This window comes from Pseudomyrmex gracilis, unplaced genomic scaffold, assembly GCF_002006095.1.
Source record: "Pseudomyrmex gracilis isolate BER0280 unplaced genomic scaffold, ASM200609v1 scaffold_25, whole genome shotgun sequence".
Taxonomy (NCBI): Eukaryota; Metazoa; Arthropoda; class Insecta; order Hymenoptera; family Formicidae; genus Pseudomyrmex; species Pseudomyrmex gracilis.
Window position 1 is genome coordinate 822,179 of NW_018020609.1, and position 18,147 is coordinate 840,325.

General features: G+C 40.9%; 1 protein-coding gene across 5 annotated transcripts in view; it reads left to right on the forward strand.

The window, feature by feature from the left end:
• The window catches only part of LOC109852188 (neurotrimin), a 163,002-nt gene that overhangs the window by 82,950 nt on the left and 61,905 nt on the right, over positions 1-18,147 (forward strand). For 4 of the 5 annotated variants that reach the window (XM_020423111.1, XM_020423113.1, XM_020423114.1 and 1 more), the window contains exon 1: positions 7,895-8,026. The exons of the other annotated variant lie outside the window; for it this stretch is intronic. In XM_020423111.1, the coding sequence (XP_020278700.1) occupies positions 7,948-8,026 (79 nt within the window). In that variant the 5' untranslated portion in view covers positions 7,895-7,947. Of the gene's footprint in view, positions 1-7,894; positions 8,027-18,147 lie in introns of those variants that run through there. 5 annotated transcript variants of the gene reach the window in all.

Consider the following 18,147-nt stretch of genomic DNA (forward strand, 5'->3'; position numbering starts at 1 on the left):
GTGCACAAACGCAGCCTGCGTTCGCGTTTAACGTAATTGGAGAGTTCCGAAAAAGTGATTTGCATTGGTCGAGAATTTACCGGTCGTAATAACAGCAATGTTTATTATGTCATCGCGCTAATAGCAAGAAACGCAATATGGGAATCTGCAAGGACAATGATAATGTATGCGCCGCGATGACGGAGTCGCCGCAATTGCGTAGAAGCAAGTGACCGCATGTGTAACCGCTGCCGCGTGTGTGGAGCGTTTATGAATATGTGATGCTCGCGCGACGGCACGAGGTTCGGTTGGTGTTGCAGTTTGTCGAGTGAACTTTAAAACGTATGTAATTTTCCGCCATATCGCATTATGGAACACGCGAGGAAAAACAACAGTTCTCTCTCTCTCTCTCTCTCTCTCTCTCTCTCTCTCTCTTCTCTCTTCTCTTTCTTTCTCTTTTTCTCTTCCTCTCTATTCTCCGGATCCGCAATTTTGCCTTCGCATACTGTTGTGCACTTGTAACTCGCGTATATTAAAATTACTAACGTTTTGCGGTCGGAGCGGAAATGCATTTGATGCACGTGAAATATATGCGTGGTAGGAATAATCTGTTTCCTGAAATACGTATTTAAAAATATTGCGCCACAATTCCACGCGACACGCATGACAAAGTCCACCACGCCGGTTTGCGAACGCCAAGCTCGCTCGAGAAAGAGGAAAGAGAGAGAAAGAGAAAGAGATAGAGACCAAGAATGGAAATATTTCGCATAGATCATAATTTTTATCCTTAAGTCAGACAAAAAACACGATATCCAGTTATAATTAAAAAGTAGAGAAAGAATTATATGTACGAGGGAGAGACTAATAAAGCTGCAATCAGCCGTTATGGGAAGCTTCGCTCTCAAACTATTAAAAGTGCGCTATATAAATTACAGAGAGAAATTAAATTGGAAAGAGAAAACCTGAAGATGATGAAAATTACTGGCAATTCAAAGGCCACCTTTTGTCGACCGCGCTCTTCGGCGAAAGATATAGGTACCGATTTCTATCTCATAGGCAAATGTGTCTCATTAAAAATAATGATGGTGTCATCAGTATCGATATTCGTAACGACTCAGCGGGATTTCGACGAGACCGCGATAAAAACTGCAGCGCACAACTCGAGTAGAAGATGCTGATAGGACGCGTCGATGTGTTTGAAGATATCTCGCCTAAGTAAACCAAAAAACGAGCGAGCACAAAATTTCGCGGACGGAAAAGTGATGCGGCGATGTTTTTACCTAAACATCGCGTCTTATATTGACGCGACTCTTCTACTCCTGCCGCGTGGACGACACCGTATTTTAGAGAGGTGCTCGCGTGCTACGCTGTTTATTCAATGCTTGTACGTATATAGCGCAAGCCAATTTATCTCGCGCTTTGGACAAACGTCAAAGCCTTGCGTCTGAATAATGGTACGGCGGTTCGGGTACTGTGGTTAGACAATGACGTCCCGACGCTTTCCGTCTCGTGTAGCCCCTTCGGTCCACTAAAACAACCGAACGTACAACATCGCTGGCTTCGCGCACCGACACGCTCGTTTATGAACGTACGTACGTATGTACATACATACATGTACACGCGCTTTCACGTAACTGGACCGAGTATACACGCGAGTAAGTCTCACGCTGTGCCCTCGCCTAATTAGTCGTCCTTATGCGACTCGTTTATCAAAGGTGCACGCACCACGTAGCAGGTAGCGCCCGTTGCCACCCGGTGAGAATTAATTGAAGGGCTCAATGCGGGATTGTCACGCTCTCGGGGTCCGATTGACCCGGGAGAGTAGCGCGCGCGTTACTCTCTCTCCCTGGGCTCTTCCAGTCGGTTTGAGGGAGAGAGAGAGAGAGTCCAATTATTAGATACACGAAAATTACAGTGGTTTCGTGTACAAATAAATGTTGTGTCGCGCGTTCAATTGGGAATAAATTATATTATGTGACCGCATACAAATCTGGTTAAGTGGGTGTCATCGGAAATTGGGGATATTCGCCGGGTCATGATTGTTCCCCAATTAAACAGTATACAGATCCGTAATCGAAAGAATACGCGAGCATGTTTATTAGCTTAGTTGTGTATTTAAATTGATGCGTGCCGCAATGTATGCGTAATCGCTTTTATTTATACATGCAAATAGACTTTGCGTGAGATTTGACATATGTTGTGCGCTCTTTAATGTAATCCAACTCAGATTATCGTTGTTCTATATATATATATATATATATATACATATAGTTAGCAGTGGATTTAATCGACATTCACACAGTGATGGATGATCGGCCAATTATCAATTAAAAGTGGGACAATGTAAATAAATTAATTCAAAACGCGGTACGTACTTTTTAACGATGTGATATCGCTTGATGCTTTGATCGTTGCAAAAAAATCGGCAGATTTATATTTTCTATACGCGATTCCGCAAATATTATTACAAATTCGAACAAATTATCTTATTTTCGCTTGTTATCTGTACAAATAATTATCCATACGCGCAAGGACACCGTCAAAGGTGTGGCAATTTACATATTAAGTAGATAATTAACTCATTGAAATATTGGTGTAACAAATATATTACGAATATGTAAACTTGCGTTTCCAAACGTAAAGAGATTAATGACGTGATTAATTCTTTTTAAAGCAAATGGTATCAAACCGGCGCTATTCTGTAATATAAAAAATTAAATTAATAAAGACGACATTATTTCTGCCATTTCACTCTCCGAGGGTGCGTAATGAGTGCACATTTTGCAATCTAGTGGATTGCGGGAAAAAATAGTCGCGCTAAATTAAATATATTTCCCGTGCTGTATCGAAGCGAGAACGCGGCTACATTCATCGCGTAAAATTTTTTTCATGCTTTTTGGTATCAACTAGCACAACACAAGCGCGCGCTACGCGCACGCTATTATTGCTTTTATTTTACCGTGTAGTGTCAGTGAACTTAATCTGTCACCGCAATGACAACTGGTATATACCAGCTTCAGACCAGGTTCAGACAAACAATATAATATACATGATGTATAAGAGATGTCAGAAATAACGCATAAAAATCAAACTCAAAAAATAAAAGAAAGAGAAGAATGAAAAAACAACACGTGACTAAAGTCAGCGACCCCGCCAAGATCGCGCGACCGAGGTCAGTGACCCCGCCGCGGTCGCGCGACCGAGGTCAGTGATCCCGCCAAGGTCGCGCGGCCGAGGTCAGTGACCTCGCCGCGGTCACGCGACTGAGGTCAGTGACTTTACTGTAGTATATATGTAATACATATAATGCAATATAAAATATAATAGTATAAATATAAATAATAAATAATAAATTATATGTATAATATATATTATTTACTGTTATATATAATATAAATTACAGTCACGTTACTTTAGTCACGTGTTGTTTTTTTATTCTTTCTTGTCACGCGACTTTACTTTAGTCACGTTTTTAATTTTCTCCATATATACGACGAACTGTCAAAATCGCTTTTCTGTTAATATTTACTGTCTCGATTTTACTGATTTGATTCGATCTCGACTCGACTCGATCAACCAACCAACCAAGAGGCAACAATAAATGCGATATATTCGATATGAAAACACGCACTTTATGGTACACATGGATTTTTTTATATAGGAAAATTTGAGATACAAATATATACATATATTCGCGTGCAAATTGTTCGTCTCTCTCGTATACCCTGTTCCTGATTTCGCGCAAAACATTGTCTAGTCGTGATTCGCGCGATCGATGTCCTCTCGCTAGACGGATTTTACGACGTAACTATCGCTGCCGCCCCGATATCGTCGGAATATAACACGAGACTCCTCCCATGGCGCGCATTATATTACCGGGATAATATTATCCGCTGTAACGCGCTCGTGACGGCCGTTAAGGTCTAGGATCGCCCGGGATCTCCGCTTGCGGCTCGCAAAGATGCGTGCGCAGAGGGCTAAACAACGATCTGGTTATTAACGGAGTTCTTTATAACTTTTCTCGTTTCTGTGTTCGTGTGCTTCTTCTTCGTGTTGCACCCTTCCGGACCGAACCGTTCACCGTATATATATATATACACACACACATATATATATATATATATATGTACGCTGTCGAGTACATCGCGGTTCTTTCGCGGTCGTTGCACCACTTCCGTCAGACGCAGAGAGAAGCTCTGCGCGAACCTTCCTGAATTTGCAATGCTGAATGTTTTACCGCGCGGGAATAGAGCGCGAGAATACCCACCATCCGCGGATCGTACCCCATTTTTCAAGATAACGCGGAGTAAATCTGCGCGTGTGCAAAAAACAGTTCAATTTGTGAAAATACGAGAATCGCGCGGGAAGCGCGTTGCAAGGTTATTTGTCCACCCGCGCTAATTGCTTGCCACTCATATGCGATCCGGACGAGTAAATTTTGGTTAATTCTGGCGCTTTGACAGCTTGACGTTCAGCGCTTAAATACCGTGAATTGATTGAAAGTCAATAAAAAAATAACGGACATCGTGATATCGATAAGATAATAAAAACCATGAGTTGGGAAGGGTGGGAAGGTGATACAGATTTGTGAAAATGCGAGATTCACGTATATAAAAAACACTTTTGAATTGCGCTCAAAGAAAGCTTTTGTAGTTGTGTCATTTGTTTGTTCTCATTTATTTCTTTGCGCTGGATTTACACGCTCGCTTTTAACCGTATATAAAGCTTTACAATTAGTATGCGCTTAAAAAGGAACGGAGAATAAAGCAATTTTTTTTTCTCGACAAAAATCGCGGTAGCGAAGTAGGCGCGATGAGAACGCGCGCAGCCGAAACTTTTGGACGCTTCTCGCAGTGCTTTTCGCAGAAAATCGAATTACTCGTTTCGCGTTTGCGGCCCGTCGACGGCAGGAAATGAGCACCCAGTCCTTCACTGGCAATGGGCATTTTCCGGAGCCGCTTCGACGTCCCGGACGACCCTCCGCGACGTCTCGCCCCGGACTCGGTGCAATTTGATTTTATCGCGAATGCGGATCTAAAAACAAACGATCGTCGGCGTTTCTCTTTCTCTTTTTCTCGTTTTCTTTTACTTCGCACAGATCCGCAGAAGATCCAGAAGTTTATATGCGGTATGGGTGGTGTCTTGATAAACTGAACACGAGTTCAACGAATATCATTTCTGTCGAACATTGACAAGAGATAATTCGTGAATCTCTTGACTGCGAGTTGTTTGGATGTGTTTCAATACATCATCGAAACTTATGAGTACATGAAATTAAAAATAAACAATGCTTCTTTATTTATTTGAAATAATAGAAACTGAGATAATGATATAACCTTGTTAATATTGAGTGTTATACATAATTGAATTGTTTTTCATGTTTTAAAAATGATTTTTTTATGACAAATAATCTCAAAGTGTTGAAGAGTAATAAGCAGAATGAGAGGAGTATCTATAATAATTTCTGTTTTCTTGGAATTATTATGTTAAAATATTTCTATTATACATATTCAAACTTCGTCATAATGTTAGTTTTGATGAAGTTACTATTGTATTACATTCTCTTCAAATTAAATTGGTTTAATGTTTTTATTATTTTTTGTTTGATTTTATATCTCTCTTTCTCTTGTTATTTTAAGAGATTATGTGCTAATATCAGAAGTGTTTTAAAAAAAAAGAAAGAGTTATCTAAAAGACCTGTAAATATTCTTAGGATCAATAAGATCCGTATTATAAAATTGATTTACTTATATGATATTTATCTTTTTATTTAAGATTTAAACAATCAAATGTGCATCAGATTTTCTGTTTGCATTAGTTCAATTTCTTCGTGTCCAATCTGTGGTTCATATCCCTGTCTTTATAATATATGGGGATAGTAAAGAAATTGATTGGCGCAATAAAATTTTGATAACAAAAAATTGTCATTTGTCACTTCACGTAATCAGCTGTTTATGAAATTAACAGAGAGAAAATTTTTCTCCGACGATATTATAGAGAAGCGCGACTTTAATTAGAGTATATAATTTGAACAATATACCTACAGTTTCCGTCTTTGAGACTGGCGTCTCCATTGTGAAACTTGGCTTGAAAGACCTACAAGAAGCGTCTAAAACGGAATATGTGCGACGAGACAAGTGTGGTGGAAATGTTGTCGGCTTTACCTTACCAACGAGTGAAAGGAAGGGAATGTCATGTTGTAGAAAGAAAAGAGCGAGACGGAGCATGAGAGAAAGATCCTGACGGAAAGGGAAGTGTGACGAAAAGAGGGAGAGAGAGAGAGAGAGAGCGAGAGAGAAAGAACGAAAGGAGGAGTTGGAAACACGTTTCGCTTCCTGCCGTCACCTTGAAGCCATCTCTTACCGGTTTACGAGGGCGCCCGCGAAAGTTTCGGTACACTTGCACTTAGAGTCATCCTTCGAAATAGTACGCGATGCAGGGTACTGTAATGCCTGTTACGAATACTGGCTCGCGAGCTAGTGGGTTGGGTTTTATGACTCGCGCTACTCGTTCGCATGCCACCGGGAAGACGTGAAACGTTTAAACTTCTCTCGCAACCTTTCCGATGGTGGCTTCTATTGCCGTTACGGCTTACATAAGGCGCACTAAACGCAATACTCCCTTGCTCGTGACTCGAAACCAATTTCAACCAATTTTCAGCATTGTGAATATCGCGCGTTGTTTTGCAATTTTTTCATCTGACGACACGGGCGTCTCTCGTGACGCCGCAACGGACGACTCTGAAAGACGTGAACCGCGTACTAGATTCGAACGAAGAGATCAAGCTTCGCAACTACCGGCGCGCTACATCCGACCTCGTTAAGGCACGAAACGGTATGTGCAATCGAAGAAGGCGAGCACTTTACGACGGGGGAGAGCATCCGACCTCGTTAGGGGTCTAGCCTACGGTTTAAAGGAGTTGATAAACGAGGATATCTACTGATTGATCGACAGCCTGTTAAAGTAGTCCCCGCACGTGTAGGCCGTCCGGACGCGGTGAATCACAGGTCACGAAATCTTATCATCTGACACGGAAAAGTGGATAATCTTTTTCACCGTCAGATCCGCGTTCGATTTCAACCTATTTTCACTTGCCACAGATTGAAAAGCAACTTTCCGATCGAACACGTGATTTCTTGTACTCTGTACAAGAGCGCGATAGAGGGACGCGTAAACCTCTTTCAATTCGTCGCGACGAGAAGTCCGAGTCTGATCATACACGGACATAAACTACTTGCGGCAGTCAAAGATCGTGAAAGTCTGATCATTTTAAATAGTGTATACGAGTCGAACCGCGTAATTTAAAATAATTTTCAAACTCTCTATAAGTACAAGTATAAATTGAACTATTAAAATACGGAACAATTTCTTACTGAATTAACTTTCTCCCGACGTGCTCGGCATGATAATATCTACATATACCTACGTCCTAATTAAGCAGTACATCTCGAATCGATAAAGAACCGAACTCCCCTTTATACATTATGATACATTCATCTTTGTTCGAAAAAAGCTAAAGACTCGTGTAAACAGAGGCTGCACCGTTTGTTCCACCTGTTTAACCCAAACTGTTCGATCATCTATCTATTCTAAGGAGATTCCGGCGGTCGGATCTTCTGGAAGCGGCTTTAGTGTGCCTACGTGTGTTTCTCGCTATCCTAAGAACGTGTCTCTTGTACGAGGAAGGCGGGTCTTACGGTTTGTGATGGCGGAGGGCACGTGAACCTCGACGGGCGCATGCGAACCAACCCTAAAGCTCACGGCAGACCAGAAAGGATCACGCTCTCTCCCTCTCTCTCTCTCTCTCTTTCTCGTTCCTCCGCCGTCTCTCCCTACCCGCTGTTTCTTACCCTCTCTTTTACTCCAGCCGCCACCGAGCCGGGTAAAGCCCTCGTGTGCCAGTCCGCACCGAGATTCCGGCGCGAATCGTCCTTTCCCGGTCGTGGCGTAACGCCAAGTTCTAGATGGATGTCGCTGATCCGCATTATTGTGTCAGCGATTTACGTCGTCGCGCAGGTGCTCCTCGCTTGTCCATCCTTCGTGGAAGGTCAGTGATGATGAAGTTTGTTGGTGCCGTATCGCATTGAGAATAATCTCTTGTCTGTTTATATTTGAAAACGCGTCTTGTGCGTGGATTAAGGGGCTGTGCATGGCTTGTTCGGATGTTACGCGGCACATTGCACCAACTTCGCAAAGTTTGTCCCGGCCAATTCGCGAAGTTCATGGTAATTGCTTCGCAAAATTGCTGCGCGATACGTTGCGACATAATGTACCACGATCGCATGAGTGTTATTTCGTATCTTTTTAATTGCCTGTAATATTTTTGATACAATCAGCATAAAAACATTTCGAATAATATTATAAATGTGAACGTATAAAATCTGGTGAATAAAACTTGACAAACGTTGTTTTGTAAGTAATATGAGATATTCTTAGTAGTTAATGTACTTGTTTCATCAGAAGTTTAGCCGTAAAGTTGTTAAAATTTACTAGTTAATTGCTACGTTGTCTTCCAAGTAAAGATTGTTTTCCAAAGAGAGAGAGAGAAGAGTGAGAGATAGAGAGAGAGAGAAAGAGACAGAGAGGAGTGTGAATTGGCCGGCAACTTTCGGCAGTTTGCGTGCAGGATTTCAGCGTTAATTTAATGACACGCCGTAACACGCTGTGAAATGAGCGCAGTAACGACGCGTCATGCGCGATAAACCGTACATGACAGGTACACGACACTTTCGTTTCATTTACACAACCTGCTTTTGCTAAGGAACGACAGCGCGTGTGCTTAGATAAGCTCAACGGCTATCAAGAGCTAAAGGTACAGCGATCGTTAAATTTGCAGTGCAATGTGTTGTCACTTTGTGTTTTTCTTCTTTTTTTTTTTAACACCATTGCTGTGCTTGATTATTTTTTATAATTCGTTCAGTGTAATTGAACGCAATACTTCGTACTGCAGGTTTTGTAAAAATTACGTGTATCAGACAATCTAAAATATAAAATATAGGATTTATAAAAAAAATGAACAAAAAAATCTCTTTATTACTTTTAGAGTTCTCGCACACACGGTTCCTATTACAGAGTATGGTTTGTGATAATTTTATATAAATGAGGATTTTTCCTATCAACGTAGATTTTTCTCCATTATCAGACTGCGAGTCAGCTTCTTTGTGCGAACGGGAACGTGCGAAGTATCGCATATGTCTGTTGATAACGTTATCGCGGCGGAATTTAATTTCTCCTTCACGTTTTCACCGCGCAGCGATTTGAGAATCGCGATAAAATTCTTGCGCAGGTAGGGTCAAGCGCCGACAACTAAGAGCGCACGCAAAAACTCGGTCGTTCTCTCCGTTTCGGCCGTTTTATATCTATCACTATCACGCGTTTTTCAGCGAGACTCGAGATTACACCAGCCGATGTACACACATTGTTGGGGTGTGGTGGATATCTAATCCCCGATTGGCCCCAGCTCTCGATTCTTCTTCCCGGCGCGATTATCCCCCAATATCCTGATACATTATTTATCTCCTATCTATAAAACCTCGGAGTTTTCACGAAAAAGGCGAGAAACCCTCCTCCGTTCGGGAAACTTTTTTCCACCGCGCGTCCAATCCCTGGCACACGATCCTTATTCGTCGACTATAACGAACGAACGAAGCGACGAGTGCGAGTGAGGCTTTTCTACTTTTTTCCCTTCGTTTCTTTTTTTCTCTTCGCTTCCTTTTCTCGGCGAACTCGTTCTGCCGAGCTCGAGAAGCCTCGGCCACATTGACTGCCAAAAAAAAGTCTTGGCAGCGGTGCGACACTCATTTAATTTAAGGATAACAAAGCACTATCCTAGACAAATCCCCGGATTAGTTTTACGGCGTTCCTATTTGCACTTTAGTCACTGTGTTTTCTCACATATATATTTTCACATCCTGTCGTGAAGCGCACGTTCCGTATCATAATACACGATGATAAATAGGCAAAATGTATTTTCGCAAAATTATTGAGCAACATTGTTTATTTATATTGCATATAAAATTTACGCCGCACGCTATATTGGACGGCTTATGAATTTAAAGATTTGTTTTTCATGTATTTTTTTAACAATTTCAAAATTAGGAGAAATTAATAGAAGATTACATAGTAATCACACCATTATACGTAAATTATAAGCCATATTGTTACAGCATGTTTAATTTGCTTTCTTGTGTGCCAGATCGATATCAGTGCTCTGTATGCAACAAAACAAATGAATTAGGAAGCAGCAAGAACATTGACGTTTAGTTATCGAAACTCCGTATTTCTCCAAAATGAGACCTGCATTTAGCACGTTAAACTGCAAATCCGCAAATGTAATTTTTTCCCCGAAATCCTGTGTTTTTTCTTTTTGCAACACTGAAATTGAAATATATTGATATTAATGCGTATGTACGCGCGCGCAACCAAAAAGCGAATTTTGTTAATACTTTAGTTTATTTTCAAAAGCTTGCTGAATTTTAATTCTAGTTTTCTGTGTGTGTGTACCATATATATATTAATGAATGAAACGCGAAATTATTTTTTAAATTAACGTTAAGTAAAAAACTCGTTTAGAGAAGACTTGTGATTGTAGAATTTTATTAATTTTTATTAATTTTGCACAACGCGCGCGAGTTAATCGCGAGAAATGAAATTTTATAAACAGAGCGTGATGAGAGAAAACCGATTTATTTCAATTCTTTGTTGAAAAAAAAAATGTAATCTCGAAGAACAATTCTTCCGTGAATGAACAATCATTTTAGACAAACAACGGTGAATCTCAATGAGCTACAAGTAATAATATTTCTCAATGAGATTATCCATGTCGGAATTACCTTCACAATATGTAGCACAGAGCGTGAATCACGTTCCATATGCTACGATCTTACGGATATCCAAATTAGACTATGGCCGTGATTGACTCATTCGAATCGATGCACACTATTGTTCCCTCCGTACTATTGTATGCATGCTGTATGGCGCGAGGTGATCATTAATATACAACGCTACAAGGCGACATTCAACGATGAAAATCAGATGAGCGATCTAGTTAGCAGGATATCGATCCGAGAGATCGCTCGTTATAAACTGTTGTCGGGAATACGTGCAAACAATAATACGCGGTAAGAGCGAAATAATAACAAATTTCTCGACGCACAACGAAGAACTAATGCGAGAAACGTTTTATTTTTGCGTTGCATTGTTGAATTTTTAATAATCACAAGTCCGCTTTTAACCAAACATCAATAATAGCATGTAAATGTAATTAGAAAATAATTGAGTCTGCTTTTAACCAAACATCAATAATAGCATGCAAATGTAATTAGAAAATTGGTAAATATCGAAAGAGACTCTCTCTCTCTCTCTCTACTGAATATTTATCGTTTCAACGTGTGTGCAACGCGTGAGCACACGCGGATGTTTAAGGAAGAAATTTGACATCTAAACGTGTGTGCACGAAGCGCTAATATGGGCCGAACGAGCAACCAGTTGCATCCTGTTTTGTAGAACGAATGGTACATAACGCGGGAACAGGCTTGGCGTAAATATTTGTCACTATTTCGTTCATTAGAGAAGGGAGTACGGGATATCGATTCCTTCCTAAGTAGTCGAGGCAGACGTACGACCCGCCTTCTTTAATCATGAAATAGGAGAGTCGCGCGCGCGCGCGACACACACACACACACACATACCGAAGAGTACCGAGGAAAACAATTCCCTCACGGCGTCTCGCGCAACGTTCATGATTTTACGGGAACCCTCCTTATTTTGGGTGTACCGTGGACAAATGCGACTAACGTATCGAACTTCCGTCCGGGCTAATTTATGGCGTTGGGATTAGGGGAGTAAAATAGAGAGGGAGAGGCCGGAAAATGGCAATTCTGCAGTGCGGGTAACTATCCCCCCTTGTGTCTCTTTTCTTTCCCCCTCTCTTCTTTCCAGCTCGCCGAATGGGTTGAAACGCTTAAGAGGGCGAACGTCTCTCCTCGGCCGTAGTGAAATATCACTAAGAGAAAGGAACGGTCGTCCCCTTCGGGGGTTGACAAAAAACACGGACAATAAAACTCGGGGGAAACGTCCCCCGTGCACCTCCGACCAAACTCGGAGGTTACGTTCGAGCGATTACCTTTCCGGTTACGTAACCATACGTGTGTGCGCCCTCCGAACCTCTTTCGTTTGTAAACGAGATAAAAGAATCGTAGGAAACGATATATATATTTCGTGCATTAAGCGCGGCGCAGAGAGCAAATACTCGAGGGGAAAGTTGCATCAATGTGTACGATGCCGGTGCTTCGACAATACGCTTGGAAAGCACTTCCGGAGATGCATGAGATGCATGTTTTCAATGCGATTCTAACAACGCGGCGTCGTTTTCGGTATTACGCTTATTCCTCATACACGTAAAAATTAACTAATTTTCTACACTTTGCGTTGTACATCGCGCGCGTTCAGAAATTTCATAAGTTTTTGCAACTTTGAGATTTATGGATAGATTTTCGCTGCACCCTCGCGCGCGCGCTACATACTACCTTCGCTAATTGGACGTTGCACCGAGCATCATTTATCAGAAATTACCTCTACTTTATACGCGGAGAAACAGAAGAGTTTAAGCTGAATCATGCTCAATTAATCATGCTTATTTGAAGTAATATGGGTCACCGCGTCTTCCGAGCGCTTGCGCGCGCGCGCGTAATCATTTTACACATTTCCATAAATAAAACATCGTTCAATTAATTATAATTGCGTGCCTATATCAACATTACGTACACAGTAAAGCTTTTATTTCTCCATTATTCAGTGACTCCTAATTTTCAATTAACGAACTTTGCATAATTGTTTATTGTGCTTTATTAATCTGGAAAAAAAATGAATGGATACGATTATTTTTATCTAATATCAGCACACATTATTATTCCGATGTTTGCAGAGCAAAGTAATCAAACAAGAAAAGAGACTGAACAATCGATTATTCTTCAAATGATAAAAATGTCGTGTAAATTTTCCGAAACCTGACTAACTTATTGCACGCCGGCATTATGGCGTCGCGAGTGTATCTTCCGCCGTGTATGATTCTCATTGATCCGAAACGGATCGTTAAGCTGGAACGTACTGCGCGTTCAAACCGTTATTTGACGACCGATTAGAGCGGCAGCGAAGACGGCGGCGAAGATGACGACGACCCGAGAAGGGAGAAACGACCGCGCAGCCGGTACTCGACGATAATTGGGGATTGGTTCACGAAGTCGTCTTGCCGAGAGACGACCTCCCGTTTGATGTGGTATCCTTTGCCGCGGATGTATTTTCGATGTGTCTCCGGTTGTGCGATAGCAAAGACGGGATTCTCTGCGCGAGAGCAAGTAGTAGTCATCGTTGCTAAGACGATACCCTCTCACCTAACTTTCCCGCGTTGCGATCGTAGAATCGAGCGAAGAAGCAGCCACGGACAAAGACCGGATATCCTCCTTCCGCGCGCGCACCCACCGCGAATCTTGTCTTCGATGAGCGCGCTCGCTATTTCTCGGAGAGAGTTTCTCCGCTATCAATACTTAATGCAAAGAGAGACGCGGCATCGAGAACTAATGAACTCTCTTATTCTCTCTCCGGAGAGAGAGTCCATTGTCTTTTCACGAATGCTGTACGCCGCGCGCGCGGAACCGATGCAACGCCGCATTCACGACGGCGGATATGGCTATACGGCGAGGAGAGGGCGGGAAAGAGAGGACACGCTTAACGTCCAGGAATTCGGATCCTCATAATACCGGGGGAATCTCTATCGGATTTATGCTAATGCTCCGAGCCTGCCCGGATCTATCTTGCCAATCCTTTCTGTTCTATTATCGCGTGAATAACACGGCGCGATGCATTCGGAAAATGGATATTGCGGGTATAACGTTCGTGAATAATCAGATTTTCATATTTCCGCTTGATCCGCTTTCATTATCCCGTTTTTAAGGTCCAAGTATCAGCGACATGTGAGTTTCGAGTGTGTGACTGTGTGACATGCGCTATAAATACCGTGCGCTTACTTCACATGTTTTAATGAGATTTCATTTGTGAAAACGTGTATGAATTGATTCTATGTTATGAAATTCTTAGAATAGAATTGTTCGCTTGCGCTGGAAAATTAACCGAGCAGAAGTAAGTGGGAGACAATCTAGAACAGGAGAGATGATATTAAAACATTTTTACCTTACTTCTATTCAATTTGCATAATTCTTCTCAGAAAGAATCGGAAAATATCGTTTGAAGTAGTTCTTATTTTATTTTATTTTATTTTTTTTTTTATTAAACACTCTGTTCTGAATTAGTATTTATAACAATATTATTAATTAACAATCTGCAGCTATAGTACATTGTTTTGAGTGTAAACTTATTCTTTTTAAGACTTACACGTTTTTTTTTTTATAAGAAAATTGATACTCGAGAACGAAATTCAACAACGCCATTTGGCTACTGGTTTACATTTTTTTTTTTTTTATGTGTTCTTTCCGCGGATTCTGTTTTCTTTGACGGTGACGTCAGAAGCGGGAAAACTCCGGCCGCAACTTCCCTTTCTACCGTAACTAGACGAGATTGACCAATGAAAGAGGTATCAGAATGACGCCGACAAATTGATCGCGCTCGGTCATAAAACAAAGTGATTTCTGCACCCGGTGAGGAGAGGCTATTATCTCTGAAACACTCGCTTAACTGCTTCTCTATACGCCTTTTTGATCTGAGTATCGTCTCTGTCGCAGTATCAGCCAATTAAATTTCATTGTGCGCGGTTTATTTGCTCTTGCAGCGCGTATCGGTCTGATACGTGGCTCTGCCGTAATAATCGAATACCTTCGTCCGTTTAACTACGATAATGAGCCGGAAGTAAAGCGCGCGAAGATCATCGATGTAATAACTTGTTACAGTTTTTGCGAATATAAGATCTCGAACGATTTTCTATCGACTATAAAAACGTTGCTAAAAACCGAATGCTTGATGTAAAATAAAAGTTTCACAAAAGGATTTTTTTTTAATAAGAAAAGGGCTTTAATAAAAATGTGCATAAATTCTCGCGTATTTAACCCGTTTTACTGTGTGTTATACTAAGATTGTAAAGACGAACATTTATAAAGAATATTCCTCGATGTAATATATTCTTTTGTTCAAATACTCTTCACGGAGAAAATTTCATTGTAAAAAGTATCTTTTTACGCACAAGATACATATATGAAGATAATCTCTTCCCGTTTACAATAGATCCAGGAAGGGGATCGCGTCAGCAAATGCAATCGTTGCCGGCGGTGGCTTACGGCTCGTTCTGGCCCCTGTTGTGTACCACCAAAACATTACAGCCGCACAATGTCGCGCTGCTGCTCGCGGCTTGCGGACGTGCTGCGCTGCGAGGTAGAACGTAGTACCAGATTGCGCTAATTAATGCTAATTGCCCGAACTAATAAATAACCGCATGAATAAACATATTCGCCGGCCGTAGCGAACGGTGGAGCACGGGACAGATACTGTGATACGAGGGCGAGAATAAGTGGGTGTGCGAGCGAGTGAAAGCGAGAGGGGAGAGTCGGAAGGGAGTGTAAAGAGGTATTAACGTGCGCGTACGGCTACGCTGTGAGGCGTGCGGGTGCAAGTACGCGACTGCATTCGTACCCCGGCGCGCACCGGTGTACGCGCTGAAATATTCATCGATTTCGGTAGCGGCAATTACGCCCCGCAAAACGAAGCCGCGTCGGTATGCCCCCTCTCTCACCACCGCGGAAATTTATCTGTATGAACAAGCGCGCGAGCGAGCGAACGTTATAGCGCGCGAATTCCACCGGGAGATGCGCGCGGCTCTCTCGTCGTTGTTCTCGGTCTCGTCGCGGAAACATACATTCCGTTCCGCGCGTTACAAAAAAAAAACGAAAAACAAAAAACAAAAAAACAAAAAAAAAAAACACGTACTGGAAGGAATAGTCTACTCCTGCGCGCGAAGTGCCCTAGATTATTCGCGTTTCCTCTCTCGTATACAAAAATTTTGCGGACAAATTCGGCGAATTTTTCTCCGTCGACGACGTCGACATTACTAAGAGGTGAATTAAAAGTTTTATGAAACATGTTTCTACTTCAGATGCGCAACAGAAAAGTTTTCGTATCGCGCATATAATCAACTTCTTTGAAACTGTTTAGCATCTCTCAGATTTCATTTGCGTTGAGATAAAACTTTATTGAAAATTACATTTTTGTTTGACACTTGTTGAAAGTAATTTTTGATTACAAATGTATCGATTACAGACACTTCGTGTCAAAATACTAAATTTCTCTTAAGAGAGAATAAAAAGAGTGACGTGTGCGCAACAAAAAATATATCTATAGATAAAAGCGTATCTAGATGCAATGAGCAGAATAATTTGGAGCAACGTGAGCAAGTGCCAGGAGAACGATTTCGGTAATGCCGCAGACCGCGTAATCGATATTTCATTATATCGCGCCCGACTGACCTCTCGTCGAAGTGGAAGAAAATTTAACCTGTTCCCAGGCTTAAATTACTTCCGGACATGAACCGCGTTCCAAGTAACATACGCGGTAATAACACACACACACACACACACACACACACACATATATATATATACATAGACGAAGAGATGTACACGATGTAGGTCGTTGTTATTTCTTGATAAATTTCATTATTAAACAACGAAAAAAAAATAACTGAGAAGAAAAGAAGAGAGAAAGAGAGAAAAAAAAGTGAGTGTGTATTTGTTATTATCCAATTATCTTTTATGTGCAAGGCGGAAAAATATGTTTATCAAATAACATTCCAATAAAAAAAAGTTTATAATATAGAAATCAATTTACTGTACCGTATAAAAATAGATTTATAATGGGATAGGTATTATATTTTCCTTCTGTTCCATTGCTTGAATTTAAAAGACATTCCGACGAATATTTGCCGCTATTCACATCTCCGATATTAAGCATGCTCAATGAATTCTGCACGGCGTTGCCGCGGAACATTATCGCATATTAATAGGCGCGGGCTTTTGTTACGATTCTGTTTAATCGATATTTTATGTCTAGAGATTTAAAGCTCTCTTTGCGCGCGTTCAGCACACGTTGTTCTAAATAATAAATAAATTTCTATCGCACTTTTTTTTTTGTTTGCTTTGTGTGTGATTTGTTTTACAATAATATAATTAAATCAGCAACTCATAGTTGGAAAGCATTTTTCGCGTTACATATCTGTTACAAGAGATTCAATAATCGAGAATACTCATCGATAGAATTTCAACAAAATGTATGTGACAAAATGTATGTGATGTCTGATGAAAATACGACACATGGACATCAGTTGCGTGTGGGTGTGTGCTCGCGCGTGCTTCTCTTTCAAACGCCACTGATAATATAAAACGCAGAAGTTCCAGCTGTAGTACGAATTAAATAAAAAAAAAAAAAAAATAGTGAATTTGAGACAGTTCGCACGTAGTAAAATTATCGACTTCTTCAAGATTCCACTTACGTCACGTGAAAAGTCGGTGCTTCATGCAAAATGGAGAAAGTGTCTGGAATCTTGGCAACGTGACTGACATGTTGCATTGCGTGATGAAGTTGGTGGATACGCAATCTGCATGAGGTTCTGAGAAAACTTTATGAAGTAATGAAGAAAATCTTATAAGAAAAAAAAATGCTTTAACAGAATCGAGGCAAATTAATTGCTTAAAATTTTAGTACAAAAATATTTTTTTACAACATTACGTATGTTAAGAAAAATAATATATATTGCTATGAAACACACGTTTACACGTAGAAGACGTTTCACGTGGTGTATAAAAATGTGGTTAAGCGCCGAATATTAAATACGTCAACAGAGATAACGCGGTTAGTAATGTCCTTGGAGATCCTTCTCGTCCGCGCTGATAATAAATTCTTCACCACGCAGTCGTACGAAGCTAACCAACAGTCTAGTTAAAAAGTATGAGATTTGTATTTATGAATATATATGCGCATAAAATTTGGCATGAAAATTCATGACGAAGGCGGCAAACGTGAGGCGCATTATTACGTACGCAAGTTTCCATTGTACCTGACATCACACGTGTGCGATGCAATATTTCGCGTATAAAAATTGATAATGGCGCTCTTCTAGCTATATAATGTTCTGATAATAACACACTGTTACGTCGTTATTTCTGTCTTGTG